The sequence below is a fragment of the Mollisia scopiformis genome (genome assembly GCF_001500285.1).
Source record: "Mollisia scopiformis unplaced genomic scaffold LY89scaffold_21, whole genome shotgun sequence".
NCBI classification, from domain to species: domain Eukaryota; kingdom Fungi; phylum Ascomycota; class Leotiomycetes; order Helotiales; family Mollisiaceae; genus Mollisia; species Mollisia scopiformis.
The window spans coordinates 319,336-336,147 of record NW_017263601.1 but is presented as its reverse complement, the minus strand read 5'-3'; the positions used below and the strand labels follow the sequence as shown (position 1 = coordinate 336,147).

The 16,812-nt window shown below is 48.0% G+C and overlaps 6 protein-coding genes across 6 annotated transcripts; 2 read left to right on the top strand and 4 right to left on the bottom strand.

Moving 5' to 3' along the window:
- Positions 1–667: 667 nt before the first annotated feature.
- Positions 668–2,013, bottom strand: LY89DRAFT_756765 (S-adenosyl-L-methionine-dependent methyltransferase; the record flags this gene model as incomplete). The annotated part of the gene is made up of 3 exons (XM_018221390.1): positions 668–1,599; positions 1,646–1,769; positions 1,822–2,013. The coding sequence occupies 3 exons, from the start codon at positions 2,011–2,013 to the stop codon at positions 725–727; spliced, it is 1,191 nt and encodes a 396-aa protein (XP_018066708.1). The 3' UTR covers positions 668–724.
- Positions 2,014–2,959: 946 nt separating this feature from the next.
- Positions 2,960–4,391, bottom strand: LY89DRAFT_738140 (uncharacterized protein; the record flags this gene model as incomplete). Its single annotated transcript, XM_018220332.1, has 6 exons — positions 2,960–3,501; positions 3,549–3,744; positions 3,792–3,950; positions 3,997–4,116; positions 4,165–4,231; positions 4,279–4,391. 6 exons carry the CDS (start codon positions 4,389–4,391, stop codon positions 2,960–2,962), a joined length of 1,197 nt encoding a protein of 398 aa, XP_018066707.1.
- A 1,497-nt stretch (positions 4,392–5,888) lies between these two features.
- Positions 5,889–7,577, bottom strand: LY89DRAFT_206066 (uncharacterized protein). The gene is made up of 3 exons (XM_018205821.1): positions 7,266–7,577; positions 6,905–7,210; positions 5,889–6,852 (listed from the first exon to the last, which is right to left on the bottom strand). Exons 1-3 carry the CDS (start codon positions 7,279–7,281, stop codon positions 5,903–5,905), a joined length of 1,272 nt encoding a protein of 423 aa, XP_018066706.1. The 5' UTR covers positions 7,282–7,577; the 3' UTR covers positions 5,889–5,902.
- A 541-nt stretch (positions 7,578–8,118) lies between these two features.
- On the bottom strand, positions 8,119–12,066 carry LY89DRAFT_652811 (uncharacterized protein). The gene is made up of 5 exons (XM_018212218.1): positions 11,724–12,066; positions 11,329–11,613; positions 10,079–11,270; positions 8,738–10,035; positions 8,119–8,684 (listed from the first exon to the last, which is right to left on the bottom strand). Exons 2-5 carry the CDS (start codon positions 11,573–11,575, stop codon positions 8,380–8,382), a joined length of 3,042 nt encoding a protein of 1,013 aa, XP_018066705.1. The 5' UTR covers positions 11,576–11,613; positions 11,724–12,066; the 3' UTR covers positions 8,119–8,379.
- A 753-nt stretch (positions 12,067–12,819) lies between these two features.
- LY89DRAFT_688092 (GDP-mannose pyrophosphorylase) lies at positions 12,820–14,845 on the top strand. The gene is made up of 4 exons (XM_018215638.1): positions 12,820–13,170; positions 13,219–13,275; positions 13,333–14,502; positions 14,550–14,845. Exons 1-4 carry the CDS (start codon positions 13,099–13,101, stop codon positions 14,574–14,576), a joined length of 1,326 nt encoding a protein of 441 aa, XP_018066704.1. The 5' UTR covers positions 12,820–13,098; the 3' UTR covers positions 14,577–14,845.
- Positions 14,846–14,897: 52 nt separating this feature from the next.
- On the top strand, positions 14,898–16,446 carry LY89DRAFT_623503 (FMN-linked oxidoreductase; the record flags this gene model as incomplete). The annotated part of the gene is made up of 2 exons (XM_018211016.1): positions 14,898–15,177; positions 15,226–16,446. Coding segments are annotated over exons 1-2 (1,299 nt in total), but the record flags the coding sequence as incomplete, so codon positions are not given.
- Between the last annotated feature and the right edge of the window lie 366 nt (positions 16,447–16,812).

Sequence of the window (16,812 nt, the reverse complement as noted above, 5' to 3'; positions counted from 1 at the left end):
GCCAATTCAGAACAGGAGAGAGTTGAGTCGAGCTTGATATTGGAAGAACGGTTGGTCGGACAGAATAAGCGGGCCACTCAGAAGTCTAACACAGGTGCAGATCGCAGTCTCAGCCACCTCAATCAATTGATCCAATGAGGTGCCGCAAGAAAAGTGCAAAAGCGCAGGGGTGCTACCGAATAAGGGCGCTGCTGGGCGTATGTCATCTTGTTTCCACGGGCACATTGATGGCCGAATACAATCCGGATCTTCAGTGGCGCGAGCGGCTGACCATAAATTGAAACTATACAAGGCAGACTCACTCAGAGCAAAAAAGAAGAAGAAAGGAAAAGAACACGTGAAATCACATTTGGGATACCGTTCTGAGCAGGTGAGTTAAGCGAGAAGCGAGGGGAGGTCCGAGGGGGAATTGCTACACATGACTTCGCAATCGCGAAATGGAGAGGAGCAACTAATGGGACAAAAAGACAGCAGAAAATGCCTCTTTGTCGAAGATATACGGAAGCATGCAAGTCTTGTATCGAAATATTGGCATGATGGCCACCAACCTCTTGCCGGCCGACTTCCCCATTCGTATTCTTGGTTCGTCCGAAGTCAAACGGTGTTTACCTAGCTCTGGATCTTCAGGTAATCGAAAATTCTATATTCTTGTAGCAACAAAGTTGAAGGAAACAAAAATATGTTCCAAGCCTCATCATCTTACTCAGACACTCGCCCAAGATTCTTACAAGACCTCACACTCAACACAAGCCTCCGGCTCCGTTCCCCTCCAAATCTTCTTAATCTTCAACCTATTCTTCTCCAACAACTCTCTCCATTGCCCCTCATTCCTCTCTAGACCCCCAATAGGAAACATCGAGAGATCCCGCACACATTCTTGCATGCTCACATCCGTATTCGGCAACACCAGATCCACCAACAACAACTTACTCCCCGGCTGCTCTTTCAGCAACGGAACAAGCTGCTGCAGAAACGAACTGCAATCTCCATCACTCCAGTCGTGAAAAATATGGCGGTAATGATACACATGCGCGCCTTTCACCGGTTGAGGCGTAAACATATCGTAAGCCATGTACTCGATTCCTTCCGGTGGAGCAGCGACGGCTTCGAACGTCGATGCGAGATCTTGGACTATAAACTTCCCTTTGATCTCAGGGCAAGTTCTCCGTACTTCAGCCATGATATGTCCCTGTCCACCCGCCACATCAACAATAGCTACCTCCCCATCTTTGATATCCATCTTCGCCAACTCCTCCGCGAACGGATAAGCGTTCGTTTCCAGGGACCCGGTATGAAGGGAACGCATCCCGTTCACCATGTTTAGAGCTCGTTCGGGGTGTGAACCGAGGTATGTCCATAGTTCCTCGCCGTTGGCCCATTTATAGGGTGATCCGGAGTCTTTGGATGGTGCTTTGTAGTTGCGGGTAGAGAGGTTGCGGGGGAGGGAGAGGATGGAAGGAAGGATTTCGGTGAAGACGAAGGAGGAGAAGGCGGCGTGGTCGGGATTTAGGTAGGGGGCTCCCAGGGGGGTAATTTTGTAACCTGGGCCGGGGACGTCGGAGAGGACGTTTGCGGCGACGAGTTGGCGGAAGATTCGAACTATGGGGTGTTAGATGGGCGTTGGGAGGGTGGATAGGGGACGTACTTATCATGACTTCGTCGGCACCGGTGGTGGAGATGATGTCTTTGAGGAGGAGTATTTTTCCGTCTTCGAACTTGCTCCATAGTCCCATCTGGGTTATGACTTCGATCGCTGCACTTTGGTTTACCTACGATCTTGTTACTTTTCTCGTTCAAGTATCAGAAATCGAGTGTACGTACCTGGAAGATTCGAGGCCAAACTTCAGTATTTGGTTCTTGCAAAGAGTAAAGTAATTTCGTAGCTTCAACTTGCAACTTTCGTCTCGCATCCTCTGTTCCTCGTCCACTCTCGGCTTTGAAAGCTTTGCTTGCTACATTTACATTCTCGACCAACTTGTCGATTTCTTCAGCTGATGCGTATGGAGCTGCCATGATTCTCGTTATTTTCAAAAATTCTTAGATATCGCAAAACTCTTAAAAGAATGCAGAGAAAAACAGCAGGGAATCAAGAACGTTATAAGTGATCCCAATATACTTTAGCTTCCCACCAATGTACGTGAACACAACACAAAGATAACCCTTCAAACAAGAATCACAAACAAGTGGGAAAAACCATTCCATCCATCAACCCTCAAACAAGCCACCTCCCAGCTTATCAGTCCAGTCCAGTCCAGTACCCCTATTCCTAGCCTCGCCTATCACTCGTCTAGTCTCGACCACCCTTCGCGTAGACGACCCGTCCCTAAATCCCGGTCTAGCTTCCCCTCCCCGAAAAAAAAAAGATCAGCACGGCCCTTGACCCTTGCCCCAGGATTCCGGGTCGAAGGATTCGGGCCCATGTATGGATGTGGGGGTAAAGTATTATTTGGAGGGAAGCGCGGGTATATTTCCTTTTGGAGCTGAGACCCTGGGGCTGGTTAGGTTGTGGGGCGAAGCGAGGCTAGTCTTTGCATAAGGAGAGGGCTAGACAAGTTGGAAGTTGGACTGCTGAGTTGGATTGTGCGACTTTTGCTTTTGATTTTGGGGGTTTTGGTGCGAGGAGAGAAAACGTGGGAGAGCGTGGAAGAGGGTTTCACACGACGGAGGGATTCACTTTGTCTCAGAAGCTCAGAAATGTAAGAATTTAGACAGACTTTAATTTCTGAATTTGGCGCTGATAGATGCTATGCGATGTACGTAGAATCCGGATATCTATACGGCAAACTGCATAACTTTTGTACAAAACTATATACAAGGATGAATCTCTAATGACACCTGTGTCTAACCCTCTATGAGCAGGAACATAGCTCATAATTCGTATCCGTCTTCGCGCGAACCTCGACGCCAGAATGACGGATTAACTTGACCATCAAACAAGCAGCCACAATAGACCTCATCGTCACTTCACTGTAACACGACTAGCTCGTCTCGACGAGTATTCCTTCACACCATACTCAACCTCAACCTTCACCTGAGACTCCTTCGGCGGCGTGATAATCCTCCTCTCACTACTCGCATCCCCGCTATCCCTCAAATCCATCTCATACGCCTCCACATGAGCATCCCTCTCCTTCGGATCAACCGTCGTAATCTGCGTCTGGCACAAGATACTCTCATCATCAGGCCGTAGTCTCGGTCTCCCACCCAATTTGCCAAAAGTCGAAGGTCGATCAGAATTCAAGTTTTCTCCATCGTTGTATTTATTATATTTCCCACCCGATGATCCAATGTTGCCGAAGACGCCTTTGAACAACGGTGCCATGGCGGGAACACACACAAATATTATGCCGAGGGAGGACTCGAGCACGGAGCAGAGCTCGGCAGGGGCCCAGTACCAGGTGAAATCGGCTGTGTTGATGATTGCGATGGCGTTTGTGACTTGACGGGAGATTGTGCCGCCGATGGCAAGGAGACCGAGACTGAACATTACAGCAAGAGATGCTGGAACCAAATTAGCTTTTGATGGCTAGGATGAGGAGTCGAGTTACCTTTCTTCTTCTTGTCCATCTGCAAGTGTTTGAGTACCGCAATCGGTGCAAGAGCCAACGCTAAGTCTGTGGCGATAAATAATGCAGCGTTGTAATAGTTGAATGCGAGAATGTTGACACAAGCTGGACCTCCGAAACCTCCATGAGAACCGGTCCAGACAATACTGATGGGTGAGCAGAGGAAAGCGGCCACGGTCTAAAAGTCGTCAGTACATTGGAAGCAAGACAATGAAGGCAGCTCACAATAGCAGATGAAAGACCTTGGCAGAAAACAAAGATCAATGCTACCCAGAGGATTTTTCGTTGGAATGGATTGACAGCGAGACGAAGATAAAGAGCGACAATACTGGCTTTGATGCAACCAAGACCGAAGAAGTAGGTGATCTGTGCAACCCAAGGCCACTGTTGAGAGTTAGCTGATGTTGGAGGAAGAAAGGTGTAGTCTTACCAAAACCATCTTGGTCAACACATCAGGAGCGTTAGGTAATGACATGATGTCTGCAACATGAAATCCAATACCAGACTCGAATTGTTCTTTGACTGCAACGATAGCTACGGTCTCAGCAATCTAATATCTTTAGCTTTGTTATGTAGTATTCGAAGTGAGATGTCGAACCCAAGCAGTGAGAATGAGGAGGTCATCTAGTCCTATTTTTCGAGAAACGAATAATCTAACATATGCTCTAAGAGGTATTAGCTTTGAAATATCAAGGTGCACAAAACCTCCTACCTTATCAAAATGGCAATAGTTGCAAGAGCAAAGAGAACGTAGCATCCGAGTCGCATACCAAGGCGATTCTGAGCGCTAGGCGGCATGTTCTGAACGGTAACTGAAGCCGTCATTGTGAAGTATAGACTCAAACAGCAAGTAGAAGAAGAGAAGACTTTCGAAGTACTGTAACAAGTCTCGAGATCTCAAAGAGAGAATCTTGAAGATTTATGAGAAGATGAAGCCCCTGATAAAGCACCGTTGTCGAGCAACGCAATCGGCTCACATTGCGCGTCTTGCGCAGTACCCTGTGAGTTGAAGCCGTAAAACGTGAAGTCAAGAGAAGTCGAGACGACCAATCATCACCATGTCAGCCATAATCGAACGACCAGCATCGGGGATAACACATCCCAAAACAGCGTACAGAAACTCAACATCCAGAAGCTAATCCAAGAATGCTCGCATGGAAAGTTCGTTTCATGAGACAGAAAAGCAACCCCCACCAAAAGATAGCCCTTGCTACCCTCGTCCGGCAGAAGCTTGAATGCGACCAACTCCCCCGTGGGATCGCCACAAGAAGCGGACTTGGTTCCAATTGGAGCTGGATGGAAGTCTAGATTCCGAGTAGCTTGGAGCCGGGAACGACCTGACCCTAAACTAACCCTTGTCTCCATTGCAACGGTGGCGGACAACAAGGATGTTGAGTACCAGCAACCGCAACGACCTAATGCAAGTTTGGATCCTATCACAAAAAGAAAATTGCTCGACACTTGATTTATCAGAGCAAGAAAGGCATTGTGCCTGACTAGGGAGAAATCCTTCGGGGAGAATGGTGGGATTTGCGAGAACGCCATGGAAAACGCCATTGGATCAGGATTGCAGAAGTGCATGACAGCCGCAAGGTTGTAGGGTGGCCAAAGCACATACAGCTTGAATGATTCGACTCGAGGGACATCGTGGTCGGTTTCCTAAGGCGAAAGCGTTGAAGAGGTCGACCTCAAAGAATGTCATTTCTTCCAGGAATTCAGGCTTGCTGGAGGAAGAAAAAGAAGGGCGATTGACGCAAGAGGCAATGGTGATTGTTCCACCTGGAGAAAGCAAAAGGTAGACGCGCAGGGTGCCAGAATCCCACTGGTCTGGATCAGCCACCAGTGACCTTTCAACTCGTGGGTGACAGAAAGTCATGCCTAAGGCAAACTTGTACGTCGACAAGTGAGTTCGGAAGGTGGGCATTCTCTTGCGACCAGTGTTTCTGACCTCCAAAACCTTGGGTAACTGTAGACAGGCTGCCTCTCCATTAGAGATATTGGCTATGGAGCAATATCGGATTCGAATTGAGAGCTTCATGATGATAATAATGGGCCATATTGCGCTTGAGGCCGACGCTGAAGCTTTCGTTAATACTATGGTTAAATCCTTCCAGAACCCATCGCAGTGGGGTTATATAGTAACCTCAGGGGAAGAAGACTTGAGGATGATGCTTAAAAAAGTGATTAATGCTGAATATGCTGGGGCATCTGCTAGTTGGAAAGTCAAATACCCTGAACGCAAGCAGGACTTCCAGAAAGTCTATGACAGCCAGCCTGGCAGTCAATATACCAAAGGCCCAAGCTATTAAGGCTTGTTCGTTTTGCCCTACAGTGACTCAGGCTTCTCCCAAAGTCCTCCAGCATCGTTTCACGACCTCCGGACGAATTGCCATGTCAGCTCCCTTTCTGTTGAAAACACTCAGGCACTTCACCCCGTCGATCATCGTACAGATAACTGTACACTTCCTCGTGGTCTTGGCGATTTCCCTAATCTCCCTGATTACACGAATCATGTTTATCAAATGTTCCTGATTACTAGCTTCCCACTTCTTAAGCTCCTCCCTCATATCCTTCATCTCCAGTTTCTCTGTCACAAGCCCCTCCTTATGACGGCCCACACACAGGTGTTTTGTCTGAGAAAACCACAATTGATCAAGCGTCTTGTTGATATTGAAGTTGAGCGTCGAGCAGGATTTGATCTCGGCAATTAGATCTGGATCGACATAATGACCGCGAGAGACAACGTGAACGAGCTTATAGGGCGGTCTAAGGACTGGTCTCGAAGGCTTTGGCGCAGGAGGATCGATCGCCAAGTGCTCTCTACTCCCATCTGCATTCAAGTACGCGTCGGCCTCGAATCTGACCAAACACTCCAAACCCCCAAGTTCATATCTCACAATTCGTTCATGATGTATACTATCCTCTAGTGTCGGTTCTCTAGCCGTAACACAATTCTCGAAAGCATGACCATAACCTGAATCTTGATGTCCATTTATCATCATAAGCCGAAATTCCTCCCATTGGTTGAAAAACATCGTGTTATTTATCATATCTACATCAATACGCCATTTTTCGGAACGATTTGAAGCAAAAGTGAGGAGTTTGCGAAGACTGTTGCGGTCGGTCACAAGATGTATGGAGGACATGTCAAAATTAGGATGTTGCTGGAGGAGCGACTCGAAGAGAGGATCGACTGCTGCTGCTGGAGATCGGGGTTTGGAGCGCGTAAGTTTGTCTCTTTGAAGTTGGACTGGGAGGGTTGGAGGTGTGAATTTTGGAGGGAGGCCTAAGGTTTGGTTAGCTCAAACTTCTCTTCCCTGTAATAGGGCGAGAAAGACCTGGGACATATATAGTTGGATGCTCGATGTCTTTCCAACTATACGAGGCAATGGACTCGTAGTTTCTGATCGCAACTGCTTCACAAGCTTCCTCTTGGACCTCAGAAAACTCATTGTAGATATTTTTAATAAGTTTATCGACTCCTTTCAGCATTCTATCGTCTCTTGACGGTCTTTGCCGTCCCTTGGTTAGGGTTTTCCTCTCGGTGGCATCGTGGTTGGTCTCTCTAGTTGGCCCACCTATCTGTGAGGTGCCTGAGCTTTGCTGCACATGGAGTGTGCTTGGTCTGATGCTCAGGATCGATTCTAAAATAGATCGGGTTGTCAGCTGCAAACCGGCAGGTAAAGTGAGGAAACTGACCGTTGAGAGACGTCATTCCAGCAGTGTCATGAATAAATCTACACTTCTCTCCGCAGAAGAATGAGGGCCGTGCCCGAACCACAATATTGCCTAAGGCCCAACTTAAGGCCCCAACTTCTTCTGCCTAAGGAGCGTCTGAACACCTGTGCACTGAGATAAAGCTTAGGTAAGAAACCCGCTTCACGGGAGAACACATGATAATCTTAAAGTAGCTAGATCAGGAGGTCCTGGCAGTTTCAAAAAGACCCCGCTAGTTCAAGGGATACGGACGGAAAAGGGGAGAGAGAGTTGGTAGACTCTAGCCACCGGATCAGAGAGAAATGTTCCTAGTGCGTCCTCGCGTGGAAAGATACAAGCTCCAACGGTCGTGCCGTGTTGAGGTTCGGTTACAATAGCGTTGGCTGATCTTATAGGTTTAAACGGGAGTGACAAGGAGCGGCACGGGGAAGTTGAGAGCATCAACGTTGGAGGCGAGCGGAAAATTCCCCGTAGTCGCTTTTGGTTAGTGGTAACCTTATCATACTACTAGACCACTTTCGGAGGGTCAAAGCGTATGGGATTGTGTTTGCGAGTTCGGAGTGACTTGGAGAGAAGTCGAGATTCCTCGGGTCACATCGTTTTCGGGTTGTGATTGTGATTGTGATGATGTTTGAAGCTACTATGGTCGGATTTGAGAAAGCTCAGGTGGAATTTCCAAAGAAGGAGATGGTATTCAGCAGCGTGAGAAGGATCGGGAAATGGTAATCTTACCAGTAACAAGAGCTGAAAGGTGACTGTTGAAACCCTGATGTGAGGCCATTCCCCAGCCCTAACGACCAAGGAGCAGATGCTTGTAAAGAAGAAGTATTTCATTATGATCGAATTACAAACCACCATTCGAGAACAAGCTGTTTTACTAGCAAACATGATCTCAGATTATGAAAGAACCGACGTCTTTTTGTCCACCAACTCCCAAATATTTCCACTAGCAACATAGAAGAAGAGCATGTAGAGTACAGCAGAGAAGTAGCCGACCTAGAAAGTCCGAAGATCTGTAGATGCCCTCCCACAACGCCAGCAGAAAACAAATAAAAGCAGCAAGGAAAACAATAGAGAATCTAACAAACTCTCACACTTAAACAGCGCCACCCACACCGATAGTATCTTCACTGCCTTCGATATTCATATCAACATCATCGCTGAGAGATCGTCGGCGGTCGTTGGCACATTGGGATCCCTCGTCGTCGTTCTCGTCTGCAAGATCACTGCGGTTTGCGGCATTGCCATTTGCAGGTTCGGATTGATCCTGCGTGAGCTGTACCACGAGTTGTTCAAGGCGATTGGCAAACCCGACTAGATTCTCCTTCTCGGTGCGGAGACTGCGACGCACTCTAGCTTTGGCGTCGTCCTCTTCCATAAGACTCCTACAGATTTCTTCTCCTAGTGGTTTGTCAGCATTGAACCGAGCTTTTGTGGGGATGTAAGTTGCATACCTTCTACTGAATTGATATGAAACTTATCTTCTAGATAAGTCTTGATGTCTGTCCATAGATTGACGAAGTATTCGTTGTGGATGGACAAGCAAACACTATCTACAAACCGCTTTGCAGCGGTATTGTAATATCCTCGTACATATGCAGCGACTCGTACCTCCTTGTCCAAATGATCGGCGGGAAGTGGATCGTCTTCCTTATTGGCATCCTTGTGGCCAACAATCTCACCCACTCTCTTGCTCACAATCTTTTCGCGTTCATCGGGTGCCATGTCAAGTGAAAGTCGCTTCTTCGGGTCGTCTCGAATCTGCTTTTCAACTTCAGCTTTAGCACGAACCTTTCTCCGAGCGAGCTGCAATCGCTTGTACTCTACAGACTCGACGGCTTGAAGCGACTCGTCATCGAGAGTCCAGGACTTATGCTGCTCCCTGCGAAGAAGTTTGTCCACATCACGTCGCAGTTCGGTTGTGTGCCTATCAATCAATTGATTCAAGTATTTCTGAGCGGTGCGATAGAGTTCCGTCTGCTCATAGACACCTAGGTGGATGATGAGTAGATCCTGCAGCTGCTTGCGAACCATTTCAACAGTCTTGTCGAGAAAGACTTTAAGAGGCGCAGGCCAGGGCTTGATGCTTTCCACACAAAGAGTACTTTGCGTCTTGGGGTCAACAAGACCAGCAAGACCAGAACGAGCGTGTTGATTGATCTTTTGGTGAATCCTCCCAACATCCGTGAAACCTTTACCCAAGTTTGCGAAGGACTCGAATACAGTGCCGACGAATGGATTTGATGCTACGGTACGACGAAGAGGTCTCATGACCGGAGGGTCGCGCGAGTCCAAATCTTCTCTCTTGGGTGTGCGGCCTGTAGATGGAGGTGGAGGGGTTTCGAAAGTAATACTGTGTTGAGGTGTGTGCGGCTCGTTTCCTCGTTGGCGTTTTGTGGCAGAAGCTGCGTCGACACCAGGACGCTTGCGACGGTTGGTGTGGTCAATGATAGGTTCTTCATCATCCTCAACGGAAAGGTCAATTTGAACTATCTCCGCGACTCCAACCATGGGTTTGATGTGCTTCATGAGACTGAACCAGTTTGCCGAGAGTGTGGACCATTCACTTTGGAAGCTTTCAATTGTGTCTAGAGAATCACCGTTCATCACCGTACGAGCATCATTACCAAAGTCGGAGAGAATCTTTCGGATGATGTTTCGAATATCCTTGTCGGGAAGATCAGGGCACTCCGAAAGAGCTCTGTCAACTCGACAAGCTTCCGCAGCAATCTTTTCTTGGATGCTTGGAATACTATTGCATGTTAGATGGCGTCAACACAAATTCTGCGACATACCTTTGTATAATGGAAGATGCGAGCTCGTAGGACAGAAAATCTTGAATTACTTCTGTTCCACAGCGGTTCCGGAACTTGCTCCATTCTCCTGTCCACAGAGGATCTGTGTCGAAGAACTCCTTTTCCAGGCGACGAGCTTGAGCAAGATAGTCGGGTCCTGGTGGAATCGAGGCTGCGTCTCCTGGTTGCCGAGTAACATAGTATCCGTGCCCAACAACGTGGTCTTTGCCTAGCAGGATCTTCTCGTACTCCAAGTGACGGGAATGAACATGATCTGGATTAGTGAGGACTGCGACAGTCCGGTGACTAGCCCCACAGTCTCGAATCACCTTTCCTGTGCTGCTGGTGGATGGGTCTGTCTTCATAGCTATGCAACAGACGATCAATGCGTTCGGTCGCTTGATGTATAATATGGCCAAGTTCTTGATGACGTTCGCAAGATATTGATCCTCGGGCTTTGCGGCAACGGCAAAGATACCTGGCAAATCATAGAATGACAACGCCGGCAAATCTGGACCCGATATGTCGATGGCAATCAGATTTGGAGAAAACTTTGCCTCGGCACGATCTCGTTCGGGCTCAAAGCCATTCGAGGTACGATGTCCTTGGCCAGGAATGAAAGCTGTGTAATCTTCGTCGTGATTGAGCAAGGCAAGCTGAGCCCACTTGATCGCCTCTTCGAGTTGAAATTTGTGGTCGAGAGTCATGAATTCCTTGATCTCCATTGGTTGCTCTACCCATGGTGGGAAAGGATTCCTCGAATTGACAGACTTGGTCGAGATAGACCTGGCCTTGGATTTCTCGTATCTCCAGTTTTGCTGAAGAGACACCTTACAAGTCCACTGGCCATCTGAGGACGCGGATGTCTTGATGTTTGCTGGGCATTTGGTACAAATACCTTGGTCTCGAGGAAGCTCAATTCCAGTCAACCGACTCATCAAAGACGATTTACCGGCACTTTGATCGCCAACCATAACAACCTCGGCGAGCTGAACGACATGGTCAAGAGAGAATTTTCGCAAGTCGCTTATAGTATCGATGCTTGCTTTCAGATGTCGTCCAACGAACTCAAAACCTAGAGGATCGTCCATTGTTTGTGATGGCGGAGGCATATTTCGAGACAACTGGCGCGATACTTGAAGTCGGGATGCGAGAAGTGAAGACGGGGAAATGTTGGATAGACTGATTGAAGCTAGTAGAGGTTAGACAAGTACCTGGATGTAATCGTTGTCGTATCTATGTCGACATACCTGAAGCTGAACGAGATCCCTCCCCTGATCTGAGCGAAGGCACGGGATACGACGGCAAACCGTGATTCGAACTGGTTGGTTGCGGGTCGTCTTCCTGATCGTCAGAATAACTGCCGCTGAGATCGACGAGTTCAATCTCTCTCTTCGGAGAAACACTCGCACTGTAATTTGATGGTCCAGGTGTTGCTAATCCACCAAAAGGAGCAACGATAGACTCACTTTTGACAGCTCGTCTTCCGGGAGCCATCTTGATGTATAAGTAGCAAGGCAAAGAGTATTGTCAAGCTGGCAGTGAAAGACAAATTAGCAGACGCAAGAAGGTTCGAGGTAGAAGAAGAAGATGTTGAGACACAGGGAAGGAGAAGGGGAGGGGACGAAGATGAATGAGAACGAACCTGAAAGGAGGGGTGGAATCTTTGGGCAAGGCTGTGGGGAATCGCTGAGCACCTTCAGGAAGAGGAGCTGCGATTGCGGCAGTTTATCAATCTTGAACAAAGATCGATCTTTCAGGGGAGGGGGCTTGGATTGAGGTTGGCAAGTGGAGGTTGCAAAAGAAAGGTTGTCGGAGGATTCGGATCGAAGTAGTAGGAAGCGGGCAGTTTAGCAGCCGGTTCGAGTGAATTCAGGTTAAGGTGTGAAAGGCAAGCAATTTCAAAAGCGAAAGGATTCTTGGAAGAAAAGCACCAAGAGTCAGAAACGCACGGGCACGCTTGCAATTTTGCAGCAGAATTATAAATAATCGACGAAGAATGCTTTCTTCCGAAGGTCTATGCCTTCGACTTTATAGACTCGGGAGGTCACCAAGACGAAGACTACCACGAATCATCACGTCCAATTCATTCCTCAGATTCTATCCTCTTCCCCCGGCTTGTCGCGTTGGAAATGGAGCGAACGCGTAAAGTGCATGCATATTGCATGATGGCTTTGGGAATGTGTAGCCAATTGAAATCTCATCGAGTCCTTGGCTGAGGTTGGTCGCCGCAGATCAAAAAATGAAGAAGTGGGGTTATGTCAATTGTTTGATGCGGCTCTCTGAACCAAGAACATGAAAAAGTACATTTTTGCGGGGAACACCACCAAAGAATACTCTTAAGTGTGCAAAAGTAAGAGAATAAAAGCAAACAAAAAACAGCGCAACGAGAAAGCGAGGAGCTGCAGAGGCAGGGGCGGTGTGTTTGGGGCGTCCCAGCCCCAGGAAAAAGAGAGCAAACAGCGATTCACAACTCTCTGCACAACACCAGCAAATTTGTATGTGAAGCCGTCACCGAGTGTGAATTCTATCACAATCGCTGTTCATCAGCGGGATCAGTTTCTTTTAGCCCATGCTTAGACCCCAGCTATCTTGAAAATCAAATGCCACACCCATACAATTCGACGATCAATCAAGGCAAATGTGACTCCTCATGCTGGACTTGGGGTTTCTGTGAATTGCTTTATCTCATTGCGACCGCGCATCGACGCGTTTGTTGGTCACAGAATGCCTTTTTCCAACTCTGAACATTGACACGTACCTATGTCGCATTAATGAAAGAATGAGAGAAGGAGATGGTGTATCAATTTTGATACCGACGATGCAAATTCTGGAATTTCACGATGCATTCATTTCATAGATGAGAGAAGGAAACCACGGAACAAGAACGGCCCGCTCCACGTGATGCTCTAACTGGCTTCGGATCCCTGTCAGGAGTACGAAGTCAAAAGTGTTTACTCAAAAGTGTCATTTTCCATTGAGGATCAACAACGAAGAAGCCCTTCAAAAAATATTCTGAGATGTCTTTACAAATTCCTCACCGAGAAAAGAACAAGGGCGCACATGGAGCTGCCACAAAAGCTGTGATTCTGGTTGGTTCAATAGCGATGTATTGCCAAAGAGGTGTTGACTGGGAATAGGTTGGTGGCCCTTCAAGAGGAACCCGCTTCAGACCACTATCCTTGGATCTGCCAAAGGTATGATCAATCCGCGCACCTTCTACAAGGAATTCCCTCCTAATCCAAAGTTTATAGCCTCTCTTCGAAGTTGCTGGACATCCTATTGTCTGGCACTGCCTCACCGCTATCGCAAAGGTACCCCACATTCAAGAGGTTTGCATGATCGGATACTACGACGAATCTGTCTTCCGCGACTTCATTAAGGATTCTTCAAAAGAATTCCCACAAATCAAGATCGTATACTTGCGAGAATACCAAGCTCTGGGGACTGCTGGAGGACTCTACCATTTCCGCGATGCTATTCTCAAAGGCAAACCTGAACGCTTCTTCGTCCTCAACGCAGATGTGTGCTGTTCCTTCCCATTGAATGATATGCTCAAGCTGTTTGAGGACAAGGATGCAGAGGCAGTTATTCTTGGTACCAGAGTCAGTGAGGATGCGGCTAGCAACTTCGGATGCATCGTATCAGACAGTCATACCCGTCGAGTTCTGCATTACGTCGAGAAGCCGGAATCCCACATATCGAACCTCATTAACTGCGGTGTCTACCTCTTCGCAACGGAATGCATCTTCCCTTCCATCCGCAGCGCAATCAAGAAGCGTACCGAACGTCCTCGACTCGTCTCCTACCCTTCTTCCGAAAACCTCGAGTCCTCCTTCTTCCAAGACGACGACGAGGAAACAAAGAATGAAGTTCTGAGATTGGAGCAGGATATCTTGAGTGACTTGGCAGACAGCAAGCAATTCTTCGTACACGAGACCAAGGATTTCTGGAGACAAATCAAGACTGCAGGTTCAGCTGTCCCAGCAAATGCTTTGTATCTGCAAAAGGCATTACAGACCGGCTCGAAAGAGTTGGCCAAGCCTTCAGCAAATATCCTTCAACCAGTCTTCATTCACCCTACCGCAACAGTGGACCCATCCGCTAAGCTTGGTCCAAATGTCTCAATTGGTCCCCGAGTCCATATTGGTGCTGGTGTCCGAATCAAGGAATCGATTGTCCTGGAGGATGTTGAGATCAAGCATGATGCATGCGTTCTGTATTCCATCATTGGATGGAATAGCAGAATTGGTGCATGGGCTCGTGTTGAGGGTACCCCTACACCCGTCAACAGTCACACTACATCCATCATCAAGAACGGTGTGAAGGTTCAGAGCATCACAATTCTTGGTAAGGAGTGTGGTGTTGGTGATGAGGTTCGTGTACAGAATTGCATTTGCCTGCCATTCAAGGAGTTGAAGAGGGTATGTTTGTCCTATTCCCTAGTGAAGAACATTACTAATAATTGCAGGATGTCACCAACGAAGTCATCATGTAAATTTCTAGAGCATGCGTCGATGGGACGGTAATACCGAGGCATAAATTTGGGTTTTTTGCGTTCTTTGTCACTTTTTTTGGTGCATATCATTACAAAAGTCCTTAGACCAAACTTTGCTCATACCCAATGAACTTCTGAATAATACAATCTTCAGTTGAATGTGCTTGCCCCTGAATACCTTGGTAGTCGGGGATGTTTCGGTTCGGCTTTTAGATAACGATAAAGATTTTAACCCCTCGGTGGGGTACCGATGATTTCTTCAACACGGCTTAGAAATCAAGACAGAGAATTGAAACTTCAAGACCCAATTCTTTTCATTAACTAGTGTTGATCTTAGAAATTTTTTCCATAATGGCATGTTGTTTCGCAATTACGTCGGATTGTTGTGGGTTAGTCTGGCCACGAGTTGTGACATCATGCAGGCTAAATAAACCTATAAATTCCGGATACTTCCTTTTGTTTACTCGACTATAACTGCAAATCACTTCCTCTCTCTTCAAATCCGGACAATTACCTTACCAAAATGTCTACACACCACGCCGTACCGGCCAAACACGGCCAAACCGAAAGCAAAAGCCTTCCCAACAAAGCTGCTCCAGGTGTAAGTACCAACATCCTCCTCCCTGAGAAAATCAACTAACACATCCAGATCTCCTACTTCACACCCGCTCAAACCCCACCCTCAGGAACAGCCCTCTCCCCTCAACCCTCCGGCGCCCCAATCCCCAAACTCTTCGCCCCCCTCAAGATCCGCGACCTCACTTTGCAAAACCGCATCTTCCTCTCTCCCCTCTGCCAATACTCCGCCCAAAACGGCCACCTGACGCCCTGGCACCTCTCTCACCTAGGCGGCATCATCAGTCGGGGACCCGGCCTCGCAATCATCGAAGCCACTGCCGTTGTGCCCGAGGGACGAATCACGCCTGAAGATAGCGGGATCTGGCTCGATTCCCACGTCGATGCTCCGTTTGGGCTCAAGACCGTTGTTGAGTTCGCGCATTCGCAGAATCAGAAGATTGCGATTCAACTTGCTCATGCGGGGAGAAAAGCTTCAACTGTTGCACCCTGGCTAAGTGCCGGTGCTGTAGCGGGCGAGGATGTGAATGGGTGGCCGAAGAACGTGAAGGCTCCGAGCGCGGTGCCGTATAACGAGGACCATGCGACGCCGATCGAGATGTCGGAGCGGGATATTGAGGATGTGAAGAAGGCGTGGGGAGAGGCTGTTAAGAGGGCTGTGAGGGCCGGATTTGATGTTATTGAGATCCATAACGCGCATGGGTATCTGTTGCACGAGTTCTTGAGCCCGGTGAGCAATAAGAGGACGGATCGGTATGGAGGCAGTTTCGAGAATCGGGTGCGGTTGACGTTGGAGATTGTTGAAGTGACGAGGAAGGCGATGCCGGAGGGGATGCCGCTGTTTTTGAGGTTGAGTGCGGATGATTGGCTAACGCATGATGGGTTTGAGGGCGAGTCGTGGACCGTGGAGGATTCGGCCAGCTTGGCTCCTCTGCTTGTCGAGCGGGGTGTAGATCTTTTGGATGTTTCGTCCGGAGGGGCTCATCCTGCGCAGAAGATTGTGGGGGGACCTGGGTACCAGGCTCCGTTTTCGAAGAAGATTAAGAAGGCGGTTGGGGATAAGATGTTGGTTACTGCAGTGGGCAGTATCAAGGGTGGAAAGCAAGCGGAGGCTATTTTGACTGGGAAGGGGAAGGAGGAGGATGCGAGGGGAGAGCAGGAATTGGATGCCATTGTCGTGGGGAGGATGTTCCAGAAGAATCCTGGGTTGGTGTGGACTTGGGCTGAGGATCTGGAGTGTCAGATCAATGTGGCTAATCAGATTCGATGGGGATTTGGCGGAAGGGCTGGAGGGAAACCTGTTAGCGGGTTGTCAGATTAGATAGAATAAGTTTCATAGATCATTGTAGACTTTTTATGATTTGAATCTAAAAACTAGTTTGTTCTTATGACATACACCAAGCTCGATTCTCGAGATTCAATTGTGCTTGGCGTATACTTCAAGGAGGGAAGTCAACAGTCAATTTGAGGCTGATTGGTCCAAAGACTAGTTGATAAAGCCGAAGCTATTAGTCTAATGGAATACGTACAAGAATACGTACAGAAGTGCTCACAGGAGTACGCACAATAGCATGTATAGGAGCAGGCATAGGAGCACGCAGAGGAGCACGCACTATTGTTGCGACGTGCAACAAAATAAAATACGCACTAGAATACGTAC